This window comes from Pelodiscus sinensis, chromosome 1 (assembly GCF_049634645.1).
Source record: "Pelodiscus sinensis isolate JC-2024 chromosome 1, ASM4963464v1, whole genome shotgun sequence".
Lineage (NCBI taxonomy): Eukaryota > Metazoa > Chordata > Testudines > Trionychidae > Pelodiscus > Pelodiscus sinensis.
In genome coordinates, this window is record NC_134711.1 from 3,390,157 (window position 1) to 3,405,290 (window position 15,134).

The 15,134-nt window shown below is 44.9% G+C and overlaps 1 protein-coding gene across 5 annotated transcripts in view; it reads left to right on the plus strand.

Annotated features, from left to right (window-relative positions):
* FBH1 (F-box DNA helicase 1) overlaps positions 1–15,134 on the plus strand; it is a 52,836-nt gene that overhangs the window by 17,715 nt on the left and 19,987 nt on the right. For all 5 annotated transcript variants that reach the window (XR_012902905.1, XM_075925131.1, XM_075925125.1 and 2 more), the window contains exons 7-12: positions 1,547–1,660; positions 2,649–2,743; positions 4,736–4,904; positions 7,885–8,113; positions 12,560–12,647; positions 13,523–13,609. Coding sequence is in view for 4 of the 5 variants with exons in the window: in XM_075925131.1 (XP_075781246.1) it covers positions 1,547–1,660; positions 2,649–2,743; positions 4,736–4,904; positions 7,885–8,113; positions 12,560–12,647; positions 13,523–13,609 (782 nt within the window). In the remaining variant the exon portion in view is untranslated. The remainder of the gene's footprint in view (positions 1–1,546; positions 1,661–2,648; positions 2,744–4,735; positions 4,905–7,884; positions 8,114–12,559; positions 12,648–13,522; positions 13,610–15,134) is intronic.

Sequence of the window (15,134 nt, forward strand, 5' to 3'; positions counted from 1 at the left end):
TCTCAGTACTGTAGTTCAAGGTGTTTTTAAGGGCCATTATTTTTCAGAAAAGTGACTGTATAAAGCAAATAATTCCCTACCCAGCAGTTCAACTGCCTGTGTGCGTTTGGAGTCCTAGTTGTGTATCCCAGTTCTGAAAGCAACCAGAGCAGAACTGACCCGGCTCTGGGAAGCAGCGAGATTCTGAGGGGATTTATGAGTTTCAATCCACTCTTTGACTCACCCTGTAGTCTTAGACAAGTCACTTCACGTCTCTGTACTTTCAAATCCCCCTTCCATGAGTGTCGTGAGGGTGAATTTGTTAACCAAAGCAGCATGTAGACATAATGGAAAGTGCTATCTGTGATTGTTCCGAGTGATTTGATTCTCTCATGAGTCCGATATCCGCACTAGGGTGATTAATTAGGCTCCGGTTAGGGATGCATCAGTTAAACCGTAAGTATAACCCTATCCAGGTGATGGTTACCAGTTAACCGGCAGCTCAGCTGGGCCCACCACACAAAGAGCTGGGTTCCAACCCAGCCGAGCCTGCCTGCCTGTGATGCAGTATGGCACCATGGGCCCAGCATGACGGGAACAGCCCCTACCTGCAGCATGGTACAACAGGCTTGCCCTGGTCCAAGCAGCCCCCACCTGCAGCAAGATCGACCTGGCCAGAACAGCCCGTGGTGCGGCAGGCCCAGAGCAGTGCCCCCCCCCACCCATGGGATCTGGTTAACTAGTTAAATGTAATGTTTAACTGGTTACCTGAATAAATGGGATTTGACATCCCTAGCTCCGGTTGCAGAATATTTATTACAGGTGTTGATCTAGAACAGCGGTTTCCAACCTTTTCCAGATGGGGACCCATTTTGACAATTCGGGAAGACTCGGTGACCCAGGGCAATTAAAAAGATGTGAGAGTGGCTCCTTAAGAGCCAGCTGGGGAGACACCTGGTGACCCTTTTGAAATGTAATAGTGACCCATAGGTTGGGAAACCTCGATCTAGAAGAAGGAAAGGACCCAGCTCAATTCTCCGATTCCAGGTTGTGTCTGTGGAGTGGATGGTTATGAAGAATTTTTTTTTTTAAACAAGATGTGCAAACTGTGTCTTGGATCCATGAGAGCAGTAAACAAGGACTACCTCCATGCCGCTTTTACATCACTTTTCAGACTATAACAGCACTTTAAATAAAGTTGTCTCTTATTGGCTATATCTAGACTACATCCCTCTGTCAGCAGAGGGATGTAAATGAAGCACTTTGAAAGTGCAAATGAAGCTGGGATTTAAATATTCTGTGCTTCATTTGCGTAATCACGTAATGGCGCTCTTTCGAAAAAGCGCTCTTTCGAAATTGAAGCCGCAGTCCAGATGCAGTTCTTTCAAAAATGGGGCGCTTTTTCGAAAGATGCTGTAAACTTCATTTTTTTGAGGTTTACAGGATCTCTCGAAAAAGCGCCCCGTTTTCGAAATAAGACAAGGGCAGAGGGAGGTAAATGACATTTAATCGAGGATTGTCAAAGAGCTTCTTACATAAGATTTGTTGTCCTTATATTTTCTATTAGGATTCACTACAGCATTTTCTACTGCTTGTATTTGATGGAAAACTCTTGCCCTGTTACGCAGACAAGCAAGCTGGAAACAGTCGGTTCAAACAGCAGAGGACGCGCTTGGCCCAGGTAGTGCTCATGTATTTTGTTGAAATGAGAGGGCCAAATGCACAGATCCCTGTAAAGTCCTGGAGCGAACACTGCACAGAAAGGGTTAGTTTAGAGTCCTCCTGCTAGCGTCAGAATAGCTTCTTTGTCTCACTGGAGTTTCATCTTCAACAGTGGGAAAGCAGAATGAAACCCACAAGCTATAAACATCCAAAGTATTTTACTTTTTTATTAAAATGAGGGGGTTTTACTCATTCAAATGACCACAGCTGGTAAGAAGCCTCAGTTAAACACAGTCATCTGCATGCAGCGTGACTACTGCTGGTTAAAAAGACTGTTATCCTCCTAAGTGTCCGTAGGGCAGATTCCTGCCCCCTGCCTGGGAATGGTTTTGGGCAGAAGAGACGATGGCTGGTCTAATTTAAGCTTGATGGTCCGCTGGGAAAAGCGTGTATGGTGCCTAGCACAGCGGGGCCTCAATGCCTTTGTACTGCTGCTGAAAAGGAAAGAATTTTAATAAATGCCTGTTTATTATCATTATTTCCTTATTTAAGAGAGGCAGTGAGGCAAACCAGCCACCAAGCATTTGCTGGTATATCTCTTGCCCTTGCAAACTCCATCCTGTCATCTGTATTGATGCAAGTCGCTGAATGCTTGTTACTTAAAGGAAAGACTGTCCAGTGGTTCGCGCACAAGCCCGGGCCTTTGGGAAATCAGGTTCAATTACTGTTCTGCCACAGACTTCCCGTGCGACCTTGGGCAAGTCACTTAGCCGCTGTATGCCTCGGTTCCTCATCTGTAAAATGGGGGGAGGGATGATGGGAAATAGCATAGATTCTCTGAGCATGTGGGGTTCAACCCTTTTTCATTTGTTTCACAGCCCTTCATTCAATTTCATCACCCAGAAATCTTAGTTTAACTATGGCTCTTTCCCATCGCTATATGTTCCTCGTCGGTTGTGTTTTTTAACCCAGAAAAATAATTGCTTTGCTCTTACTTTTATATTTAGCAATACGCTTGATATAAAACTCACCCATGAACAGCAAAGGATCCTAAACCATGCCATCTTGCCTGGTCAAATAGTGAAAATTATGGCATTTGCAGGTAAGAAAACAGACTGTGAAACAAGTTGCAGGGAAGCTTTATAAAAAAAAGAATGAGCTTATTAGACAATTAAGTGAACTCCAGTTTTGTTGTGTTTTGTCTTTGCTGGAGTGGAGGTGGTACAAGGAGCAAACACGGCTTACAGCTAACAGAAATAAATCAGGGGGTAGATTTTTGTGTAGAAGTCAAATAATAAACATGTAAGGAGGAAATAAGCCGCTTTTCAGAATATTTGTACGTAACTCCAGCTTCTCAGAAAAGCAGAATAAAAGAGGGAGTCTTGTAATGGCACAGAAAAGAAATTATGGCCAGTAAATTATTAAAGGAAATCCTTTTTTGGCCTAGCTCTTAGGAGCAGTATTACGATAGTCAGAGAGTTAGCTGTGGTACACTGTTTCACACACACACACAAAAAAACAGAGTCAGGTGGCACCGGCTTCCTTGTAGTATTACAGTAGCACCATAGAAACAGGTAAACAAGGCAGCCCCTGCCCTGGAGACCACACAGACCAGGATACTATGATGCAACACCTAGAAATAAGAGAAAGGAAGCGGGGGAGGGTGAAATGCACACGTTGCAAATCGTGAAAGATTATGTCCCAAGGTCGCCCCCTGGAGGTGAGAGCGGGCATTCTGCTTACTTCGTCCATGTTCTCTATCCTGATGGAAACCTGTGGTCCGGATCTGGGCACAGTCCTCCAGCTCTGCCTTTTAGCGAATCCATCCCTTTTGGTGGAGTAGGAAGCAGGCCCAACACCAGGAAAATACTTCCATAGCTCTTTCCGCGAGGGAGGCCCTGCTGTCAGCCCCATCGGCAGTCCAGGCTCTCACTTGGTCAGGAACAGGGCTTACATAGCGAAGAACAGACCGGCCCATCTTCCTCCAAGGGCCCAGGCCCTCGCAGCATTTACAGGGTACCAGTCACACAGTGCCACAGGGTCCCAGTCTGGGTGCCCTGGGAGCCTAACAAGTCACGAGTTCAGTCTGTTTGCAACCACAGGAGCTCCTTGGCCCCTGACTGGCTGGTAGGGATGTCACCTGCTCCCCACGCCCACACAAGACCGAAAATTCAGCGTGCCCCCTGTCTAGACAACTGGTACAATTCATTGCCCCAGAATGTCCTCCTGTCAGGTTAGTAGGAGTGTTTAAAAAGTGCAGTGTGTTTTTGTGACTGTTCATAACATTTGCGGCTACAGGTTGAGATTTCCAAAGCTGACTTAGCCACGCAGCCCCATTAATTTCAGTGGAGGATGTTAGAGAAAAAACAGGTGACCCAGGAGTGGATGGGGTAAAAGGAACTGCTTTATTGCCTACGTTTGCCTTGGATATTCAACATAATGTCCGAGTGACCCCAAATTGTTAATAGTCAGAATCTTTTATCTATTTTAGTATGTTCATTCACACGTCTATCACTACTTTTCCTAAAACCTTATTTAGTAATGTTAACTCCCATGAAATGAATATTAATAAGCAAATAATGAATACAATTATACCGGCCCCTAATTACTATTTATATAATTTCTAATTGAATCAACACTTTTATACTACAAACTAACAGGTTACAGAGATTACAAGGAATCTGACCCTGAAGATATATTATGCAGAGCCAAGGAGGATAAGCAAGAGACATAACAAAATAGAGCAACTCCATACTTACCTGGTTTCCTAGGCTACAGAACAGAGAGAGAGAGCAAGTTTATACATCAAGGATAATTCTGGTCTCAACCAGACCCTATCTTCCCAAACTACAAAATCAAAAGGAAAAAGCATGTTTAAGGGTAATGTCATGGCTGACCCCTGAGCCACTATGCAAAAGGCCATTTGAAACCTATTAATTTTTACGCACCCCAACAGAGATTGGTTGGCTAAATGCTTCCGTTGGCTTTGAAAATCTTACCCACATTGCACAGCGTGGGCTAATAATGAAGGGGAGATGAGGAGAGTGGCTGAGGATTCTGATGCAAGAGCCTCTTTCTTTCCTTTGCTCTTCAGGGACGGGGAAGACCTCGACTTTGATCAAATATGCAGAGAAGTTTCCCCATCTCAGCTTTCTGTATGTGGCATTTAACAAGGCCATCGTCGATAATGGGAAGAGCATCTTCCCCTGTAACGTCACCTGCAGGACTTTCCATTCGTTGGCGTACACGAGTGTCGGCAAACAGTACGTAACCATCTTCTCATTTCCCTGGGTATGAACTGCTGTTCGGACTCTCAGCATGCAGGCCACCAGACAGTGCCTTCCTCTCAGATCAGCAGAGACCGAGAGCTGAATTAGCCTCTGATCTGTAGGATGATTCTTCCATATCATCTGAGAGCAGCGTACGGGGGAAGTTTGCACTCTTGCCACTTCTGCAGGGCACTAAATTGGCATAGAAATCTTTACTTCACCCCTTTTCAATGTTTTAAAAAAATGACAACATGCATCTTGCAGGGAATTTTGCAGAACATCCTATTTGAATTATATTTTTGCTTATATGTATCACTTTGTGTATTTCTTTTTTTTCATTTTTGGGGGGGTTTAAAAGAAAAAAAATCCCCTTTCTTTGTGAGGTGTAAAGAAGACCTAGGAGGGTTTTTTTTGTTTTTGTCTTTACTTGGGTTTTTTACACTAGAAATTTAGGTCTAATCTTCCCAGTTTCCTCTGGAATGAGCGTACGGATGACTTGGATTGCTGGTAGTATTAACACTCTAGAGAAACCACATAATCAGACATCCTTATGTCCCTTTGGGTGTGTCTAAACTACATGGCTCTGTTGACAGAGCCATGTAGATTAGGCAGGACCGCAAAGGGAAACGAAGCGGCGATTTAAATAATCGCCGCATCATTTAAATAAAAATGGCCGCCGTGCTGTGCCGATCCGCTGATTGTCGGCACAGCGCGGCAGTCTAGACGGGGATCTGCTGACCCCAGAACCCTTCGTCAGCAGAACCCCGTCTAGACTGCTTACAAGATCTGCCGACAAAGGGTTCTGGGGTCAGCAGATCCCCATCTTGACTGCCGCACTGTGCCGTCAGTCAGCTGATCGGCACAGCGTGGCGGCCATTTTGATTTAAATGAAGCGGCGATTATTTAAATCGCCGCTTCATTTCCCTTTGCCGACTAAACTAATCTACATGGCTCCATCGACGGAGCCATGTATTTTAGATGTACCCTTTGAGCACATCCTCAATGTCAAACGTGCTTTCCTGAATTGGCTTTGGAGGCCTTGTCTATTCGCAGTTTCACCAGTTTAGAATCTTACTGTTAAACTGATTTAGTTAAACCAGTGCAGAGCTCTGTGTGGACACACTCTTAATGCTGTTTAAATCTAGTTTTATTTTGAGCCCACAGTTTTACACTGGTTTAACTAAATCCGCTTTAAACTAGTTTAAAGATAAATGAGAGCAATTTGGAATACAGACAAGGCCTGAGATGGGGGAGAATTTTTTTTTTAGTTTTTCAAGTTTTTGTTTAACTTAAAGGTCTCAGTAAACAATTGGAAATAACCCCCCTTTTGCTAAAGATTCAGCATCTGCCACTCCTTCAGTTAAGACTGTGAGGATGCCAAACTGAAGTATCTAAGTCGGGGCAGGCAATAATTTTTAGTGGGGAGGGAGGGCACTCCAAGATTTTGGTAAGTGGTTGAGGGCCGCACTTTTCTATGGAAGGGGTGTGAGGACTAGGACAGAGGTTGGGTGCAGAAGGGAGCTTGGGGGAACTGGGGTGCAGGAGGAGGTGTGAGGTCTGTGAGCAAGTTTGGATGAAGGCGGGGATTGTGATCTGGGGCAGGGGATTGGGGTGCAGGGTCAAGGAAGGAGAATGGGTACAGGAGAGATTCTGACCTATGGGTGTAGGAGGGGATCATAGAATACTAGAACTGGAAGGGACCTCGAGAGGTCACCGAGTCCAGTCCCCTGTCCTCACGGCAGGACCCTGATAGACATTTATCTAACCTGCTCTTAAATATCTCCAGCGATGGGGATTCCACAACCTCCCTGGGCAATTTATTCCAGTGTTTCACCACCCTGACAGTTAGGAACTTTTTCCTACTGTCCAACCTAAACCTTTCTTGCTGCAGTTTAAGCCCATTGCTTCTTGTCCTATCCTCAGAGGCCAAGGAGAACAATGTTTCTCCCTCCTCCTCGTGATACCCTTTTAGATACTTACGCAGAGTCTGGGAGGGAATTGTGACCTGGGGTTGAGAGGCTGTAGAGGGTTTTGGTGGTGGCCTGAGACAGGGAGTTGGAGTATAGGAGGGGTTGGGTGTCAGAGGCAGGATCTGGTCAGGAAGCACTTTCCTAGGCAGCTGCCGGCCAGCAGCCCTGCAGGATCCCAAGGAGAGCTCCCTGCCTGCCTCAGCCCCAGGCTGCTCCCTATGGCTCTCTGCTCCAGGAGCTGGGGGAGGCTTCGCCCTCTGTTCCTGCTCCCAGCATAATTTCTCACCTCCCATTGGCTGGAAACTGAGTGGTGGGGGAGGGAGCAGCGTGCAGAGCCTCTCCCTCCCGGCGCCCGAATCAGAGCCACAGGGAGCAGCTAGTCATTTAATGCAGCATGGGGCTGCTCTGTGGCTGAGACTCCCAGCAGGAAAGCCCACGGGCTGCATCTGGCCCGCTCCCGAACTAGGTCCTCCATAAAGATCTTCAGCAAAACATGGAAGATGAGAATTGAAATCCAGGGTATTTCTAAGGATAAAAAATGTGTGTGTGGTGGGGGTGGACGAGCCCTTCTTCTGAAATAACCTTTCAGGACTTTTTAGAGATCATAAAGGCTCAGACAAGGGCTGGCCCTGAGTTTTTAGCCCCGTACATGTCACAGGTTGCAACCAGCAGTTTTTGAATCCTTTCATCCAAGAGGACCCAGAAGTGATGGTGCTAGCCTGAGATTCCAGAAATGTGGGCTAAGTAACCCTGGGCAAGTCACTTAGCTGCTCTGTGCCTCAGTTTCCTCCTCTATAAAACAATAGAACTTCCCGACATCATAGGAATGTTGGGAAGGTGTAGCTACGTTAAGGATTGGGTCGTTTGCAGACACTGTGGTAATGTGGGAGAGCCAGATAGCCCCTTTGAGTGTTAGTAATAGAACAAAGGGGTATATCGCTTCTCTGGTGGGTTTTCTTGCAAACTAATAATGTGTTTTGGTTTTTTTTTTGTCCATGGCACAGCTATAAAGAAAAAGGCAAACTGAATTTTTCCAAACTGTCTCCCTACATGATCAGCTTCCTACTGAAACACCGCCAGGGGCAGTCTCTCTTCGTAAGAGCAAAGACAGTAGCTCAGACACTTGAAAGCTTTTTTGCTTCTTCAGATGAATTGATATCGGTGGAGCACACCCCCATATGGTGCAAAAACACACACGGAATGAGGGTCTTAGTCTCTGAAGAGGAGAAGAAAGTGAGTATTGAGGGAGAGGTGAGAGTTCAGCTGGGCCGGAGTGGAACATGCCTCAATGCAAACTCCAGTGATTTAGTGGTGCTTATGATTCAGCAGTCAGATATAACCAATCCAATGCATTTCTCCTTGTTTCCCCTGGGTTGGTGTGTGAAAAAGGAATGTGTCTTCCAGTGTAATCCCCTAGCAGCAGGTGAGATCCGAAACTCATCGCTGCTCTGATCCAAAGTCTTTTAAAGTTACCGGAAAATGTTTCCAGTGGCTTTTAGCCTGCCCTCAGTATCAATCCCATATGTACATCTTAGGAGCAGAGGGAGAAACTTGAGAGCCCAAGGTTTCTGTTAATACTTGGAAGGCATTTCAGTACTTCAGTGTTGACAGTGGTATAAAAATAACTGGACGGATATAAGAGGATCGGTACTGGCACAAGAGTACAGTTCATTTCCTATGTCTCATAAGTAGCGGTATGGCTAAACAAAACGTTGACAGTAGCTAGCTGTTTGACTGGTTTTTTAAATTTTAGTTTTGTGTTTTAATTCGCCCATATACTGCTGTTAAAATCATTTCATTTTAACATTTAGGAAGAGTCTAGAACAGGTTTATCTTTAAGCAGGGTGGGTTTGGGGTTTTTATTTTGGCTTTTAATATTTTGGATGCTTATAACAATCACTTAACGTGTTAATTTCTTCAAATAAGTCATTTTTGGGTTCATCAGCCAAGTGCATAGTAGAGATTCATTTTCAGAAGTCAGAACTCTCTCAATTGATGAAGTAAATCCTCACAAAGACTTAAGTGCTTCAATTTATATCCCTCTATAAATGGGGCCTAAAATGAGATGAAGAATCTGTCACAGCTAGATCACCAATTTAAAGCCATCTCAAGTCAGAAATGGCTGACTGAAATTCATTTCGCACAGGCTGCTAAATGGCCGCCTGCTGAGACTGAAGTACTGGATTCAGTCCAGTTCCCAGTGACAAATGGTGGCATAAATATTAAATTAGCTGAAATATCCAAGCCCAAAAAGCTAAAAGGTGCCAACATGACTCTGTCACTGTCAACATAAATCATGTGGAACAAGGTTTGAAGTTTACAGACACACAAACACTCCGTGTGGGAAGCACACAAAGAACTGGTCTATGCTACAAAACTGGGTTAGTTTATCTACATTGTTCAGGCCTATGAAAAAATGTCATGCTCTGTGCAATTGTAATGAAGCCGAACTAAGTCCCGGTGTAGACATTTCTGGGTTGGTGGAAGAACTTTTTCCTTTCCTTACCAGAATTGGGCAAGACAGCTTCCATGGGCCAGATCCAGCCTGCCAAGTTGGTTGATCCATCCCATGGCCACTCTGCCACACCCCACCCCCAGCCAATTGAGACCTGGGCACAGGAAAGTGTGCGAGGTTTTCTCCTCCACCAGGGGTGTGCGTGCAGCATCCTAGAGTGAACAGTTTAAAACAGCTGGCAGTTCACTCTAGGTGCCGCGCACTCCTTGCAAGACGGGGGAAGGGGGCGAGAGACTTCATGCGTTCCCCTACCCCCACCGCCAGGGGCGCACGGCACCTAGAGGGAACCACCAGCTGTTCAGCTGGAGGTTCTCTCTAGGTGCTGGGGGAGGGTAGCAGAGGCAAAAACTTCACGTGCTTCCCCATCCCCAGACTAATCAGGGTCTGTGGGCAGGGAAGCACGGGAAGCCTGGCCCCGCCCCTTCCACCTGAGGCCCTGCCCCTTCCACCTGAGGCCCCGCCCCTTCCAGGGTGGCCTGGGGCCACTTCAAAAATTTGTGAAGTCACCCCCCACTTCTAAAATTGCCCATCCCTGCTATAGTCTCTTGAAGAGATGTATTTACTGTAGCAACAGTAGAGCCCCTTCCTTCAGTGTAATGTCTATGCTACTCTAGTTTTCCTAATGTAGATTATGCTAAAATTTAAGACTCTGTTAACTAAAATACAGGTGGTGGAAGAAAAAGCTAAGACAAGTAACAAAGAAGTTTAAAATTGAAATTTCAATGATTATAGGAGACAAATGCAATCAGCACACACTGAAACATCCTTTTCAAGAAAGACCATCAGGTAGAGTCCCTTAATTTGTTGGAGAACCCGTCTTAGTGGGGAGCAAAGGCCTAGCTGAGTTGCTCAGGTTAGAGATGTGAAGGCTGGTTACTTTTCCTGCTTGTGACAAACAGACGCAAAGGAAGAAAAAGACAGGATAGCGAAGGTGGAAGAAAACCGGCTTTTGTTGATGATCTTGGCATTCCAGGCAGCAAATCGCTCACAGGCAGATGCTCTGGGTTGGCAGGTTAACCACAAAAGCGGCTCACTCACCTCTGGTTCTTTTCCCAGTCTGGAGTCCGAGATGTCATCTGGCTGGTCTGGTTCTTCTTTTGTGCCATCTTCTCTCAGGCTAGGCGGGGGGGAGCTGTCTCATCTTGTTTTGGTGCCTTGTGGTACAGTTGGCTTCGGGATCAGAGCAGACGGAAAGCCAAGAGAGAGAGAGAACAAGAGGAAAAACAGTGGAGTAGAGAGGAAAACCCAAAGGAAGGAGAAGTAAAGCAGGGCAGGGCCTATCTCTGCTGGCTTAACCTGATGGCCTTCCCCAGTCATGTGTATAAAAATAGATTTTTTTTTGGCAGACATGGCATTATGCTGCATTTACTTCCAAGTACAAAATATTAAAAATTAGCATATGCATGCCTTTATACCTGCCCCCCCCCCCCCACACTCTCTCTCTCTCTCTCTCAAGGTTGGTGTTATAGTTTCTAGTATTTATGGTTGCTTGACTGAGCACGCATGGAGGAGCTGGTCCTTAGCTGGATACAACCGATGCACCGTTGTTGTTGCAGAACGACTCAAAAGCCCTTTCTTTGGCTTCTGCCCCTTTCCTTTTTATAGCAGTTGATTTGTCTGTAAGCTTCTGGACTCTGCTGTGTAATTCTTGGCTCATTACAAGCTGGTTGCTTGTGCAGTTCTTTTTCATGAGCAGTGTTTTGTTTTCACAGCTATCCTTCATTTCCTTACTTTGTTTTATATTCAGGGCAAGTGCCTTTCACACATTTGGATCGTCCATTTGCATCCTCCTTCCTGCCGTTCGGATTTGACGATGATGGTGCTGGCAACTTGTTTCTTGGCTCCCTCTTTTGTAATTTGCTGGCATTAGTTACTCATACTCCAATCATCCACAGAACAGTACAATAATTTCAAAAGCAAACCTCTACCAGGGCAGAACAATTCTATTAGGACAGAACAAAGCAATCTCCAGGATTCCTAAATCCGTATAAACATTAATGTATAAACTAGCATTAAAACAATTTCATCTAGTAAACTTACAATAAAGGCTAAAACAATTTCTCCCCAAATCCGTTTTACCCTATGCCCCTTCCTGCAGGAATTCTGCCAATGGATTTGCCAGTCCCCCCAAAATCTTTTATTAAGGGCCCTGAAAGCGTGAAATAGCCCATCCTCCCGTTTTCCCCACTCTTACCCATTTTGCTCACCTATCAGAACTAACTGCTGACGTGCCAAGTGTAATTTAATTTCCAGTCTCACACCATTCTTGCTTACCAAGCGTGATCTTCACGCAGTCGTTGAGTTATATCAGTAGGCCTTTCTGTTTGGATTGATATAGTCTCTCTGGTTTTTGTACCTTTTTCTCATCAACATTTGTTATTGGTTATTGTGGTTACCTACAAATTTTCACTCACTTTTTACAACTGAGCTTACTGCTAGGGTAAATTTTTAGGTCCAGTTATCCTGACATTGTCTATACCCCACACACACACACAAACCCCCCCCCTAATCAACCTATACAGCTAGAACTAATGGGCAAACTTACCAGAGAGGCCAAGAGATGAATAGTCATGAAGACAGAATTTCCCATTCACTCTTAGGAGCTAGTGGATTTATTCCCGTGCACAACTTTTTGCAGAATTAGGGCCTAAATTTTGATATGATGGGTGACAAAGAAGAGGATTGGATGACGAAGAAAAATTGTTATAGCGAAATGGTGGCGTGGTTACTCCTTATTGATACATGCTTATCTTGAGTTTCTGCTTCATAGAATTCTTGGTTTGGGCTATTTAAAAAAAATGAATGGGCTTTGTGACAGGGCAGACGTGAGGTTATTAGGAGTGTGTGGATTTGGGGAGGGCGTACCACATACATTAGGAGCACAGTGTTATTTGCCACAAGGACAGTCCACACAGGAAGGAAATGAGGTCAGAGATAGAAGCTAGGAGAAAAGTGGCTACAGTTGTTCAGGTTTATATGAGAAGCTGAAACCTGATAGGCAAGTCACTAGGGATACCAGAGGCATGATACCGCAATTAGACATTGTGCCAACTATCGGTTTGTCATCTCAATTACAGCAGCAGACTTGAGGCCACAGAGTGTGACGTTTTGAGATTGTTTTGTGCATGAAAATCTACCTGGAGTCTTCTGGTGTTACTTTCTAGGTCATTGTTGAAGAAGCAAGACGGATCTGGGACAACATGCAAGCGCTACATGGATATACAGAACTGAATTGTAAAATGACGTGGGATGGTACGTTGGCAGAGACAGTGCAGCGGCTAAAAGAGACGTCAGTTTTAAAAAGCAAAGCTAGTACATAAAACCCTTTAGGACAGATTTATGCAGGTTACACCTAGGGGCTGGCTATTATTGCAGGCAATCAGAGGAAACAGAAACCTATCTTTTCCCCCAGTTTTATGCTTGGAGCGCCTGTGTTTCTTTGATAGTTGCTGGACTATGGCAGAACTGTAGTTAGTTTCCGCTTTGGTGGTTTGTCTTTCACAACAAGCAAGGGAGAAGGCAACATACAGAAGCAAAAAAAAAAAAAAAAGTATAAATCCATAACATCTGTGGTCAGAAATTGCATTTAACTCACTTTAAAACAGGGCTACTCAACTTTGGAGCCACAGTAATACTCACAGCACATGCCAAAGGCCACAACTTAAGCGTGGTTGCGTATACGTGCAAATATATGCAAATAGCTTCTTTCACACTGACGGGCATGAATACAAAGGTTAAGGCAAGCCTACACAACACGCAGGCCCTATTTAATATTAATAAAATGCAATAGTTACCCTATTTCCATCTATATGACAGCACTTTTAATGAGCAATGACTGTCCAGGAATTTAAAACTAAATTTAATGCTAAAACGCATAGCAACAGAAGACCATTATGTTGATTACTTTTTTGCTTTCGTTCCCACCAGCAGGCTGCATATTGAGCCCCATGTAAACCCAAACTGCACCGCTGGCTACAAACAAACGGGCCACGGGCCACATGCTGAGTAGCCCTGCTTTAAAAGCTAACTGGATTTCAGGTGGATGGTGTCTCGTGAAACAGAAAGTCATTTGCCCTGCGTTGTGACTTTCACATCTGAATTACCTGACAGTCCAATCTTCCTTCCAGGTTACTTGAAGCTTTGGCAGCTTAGCAAGCCACGCCTCTTTGAATATGATGCCATATTTGTGGATGAAGCCCAAGATTGTACCCCAGGTGAGTAAGGCAGGAGACCATCTGAACAACGACTTACCTAATTCACACCACTCTTCCCGTGCCACTGATAGGGAAATAAAGACACCAGGGGCATTGGTAACTGAGCTAGGAGGAGAACTTGGTTTCTAGCCTGTGCACTGATTATTAGCCCACACATAGAGAATTGGTTGTTTGGGGGTGGAGAGGCAGGAGGAGGGAGAAAGAGGTTTTATGTTTTTCACAAATGCCTGCAATTTCTATGCAGCATGATCATTATTATTTATAAGCAGTGCCTCAAGGCCCCAACTGCCATTATGGTATGTCTACACTGCATGCTTATTTCGGAATAAGCTATTCCAGAAGATATATTCCGAAATACCTTCTTTAGAAATAGAGCATCCACACTACAGGGAAGTCTCAAAATGAGTCCGAAGCAGGCTCCCCTAATGTGGATGTGTTATCTTGGAAGCGCTGGGGAGCAATTACTTAGAACAGCCCTGGAGAGGAGCTATTTCAAAATAGCAGCAGCGGCGCGTCCACATTGCAGCTATTTCGAAACAGCTATTTCGGAAGAGGAGTTGTTCCTTGTGGAATGAGGTTTACAGAAGTCGTACTAAGCCGCCTGTTATTTCGATATTATTTAGAAATAACAGTGCTGTGTAGATGCACTCCTAGGCTATGTCTACACTCGCGTCTTCTTGCGCGAGTAATATGCAAATGAGGCTAAGCATGGAATATCGCCGAGCCTCATTTGCATAAGTAATGAGCCGCTATTTTTGCGGAAGAGGTTCTTGCGCAAGACAGCTGTCTACACTGCCCCTTCTTGCTCAAGAAAAACCCTCTTGCGCCATGCCGTTCTTCCTCTCAAGTAATAGGTGTAACGGCATTGCGCAAGAGGGTTTTTCTTGCGCAAGAGGGTTTTTCTTGCGCAAGAAGGGGCAGTGTAGACAGCTTTGTCTTGCGCAAGAGCCTCTTCTGAAAAAAACGGTGGCTCATTAGGTATGCAAATGAGGCTCGGAGATATTCCACGCTTAGCCTCATTTGCATATTACTCCCGCAAGAAGCCGCGAGTGTAGACATAGCCCTAGACTCCTGTTGTGTGAGGCCCTGTAGCAACATGTCGGCAGGGGACAGTCCTTGTTCTGAAGAGCTCATTGTCTCTATAGACCATGTCTGAGGGAAAATGAAAGTATTGTTCTCCTTAATATACAAGTAGAGAACTAAAATGCAGAGTGATTGTGATTTTCCCTAAGACTCGCTCTCTGAGTCCACAGGGGAGGTGAGATTTGAATCCAAGTATCCTATGTTATAGTCCACCGTCTTAACCACTAGACCATCAATGTATTCTGAGCATGTCCTGTACGTGGGGAATCAACACGTACATGGGGATTCATTACTACTTTTACTGCTTGCAAAGTGGGTTGTTTTTCGTTTTTGACTGGTGTGTGCATTTAATAACTTGCATTTCTCTTATGCTTAAATTTAATTGAGAAGTGAGTTCTAAAATGCCTACCCTTGTCCATGTCCGGAGTAATTATCCTGATGG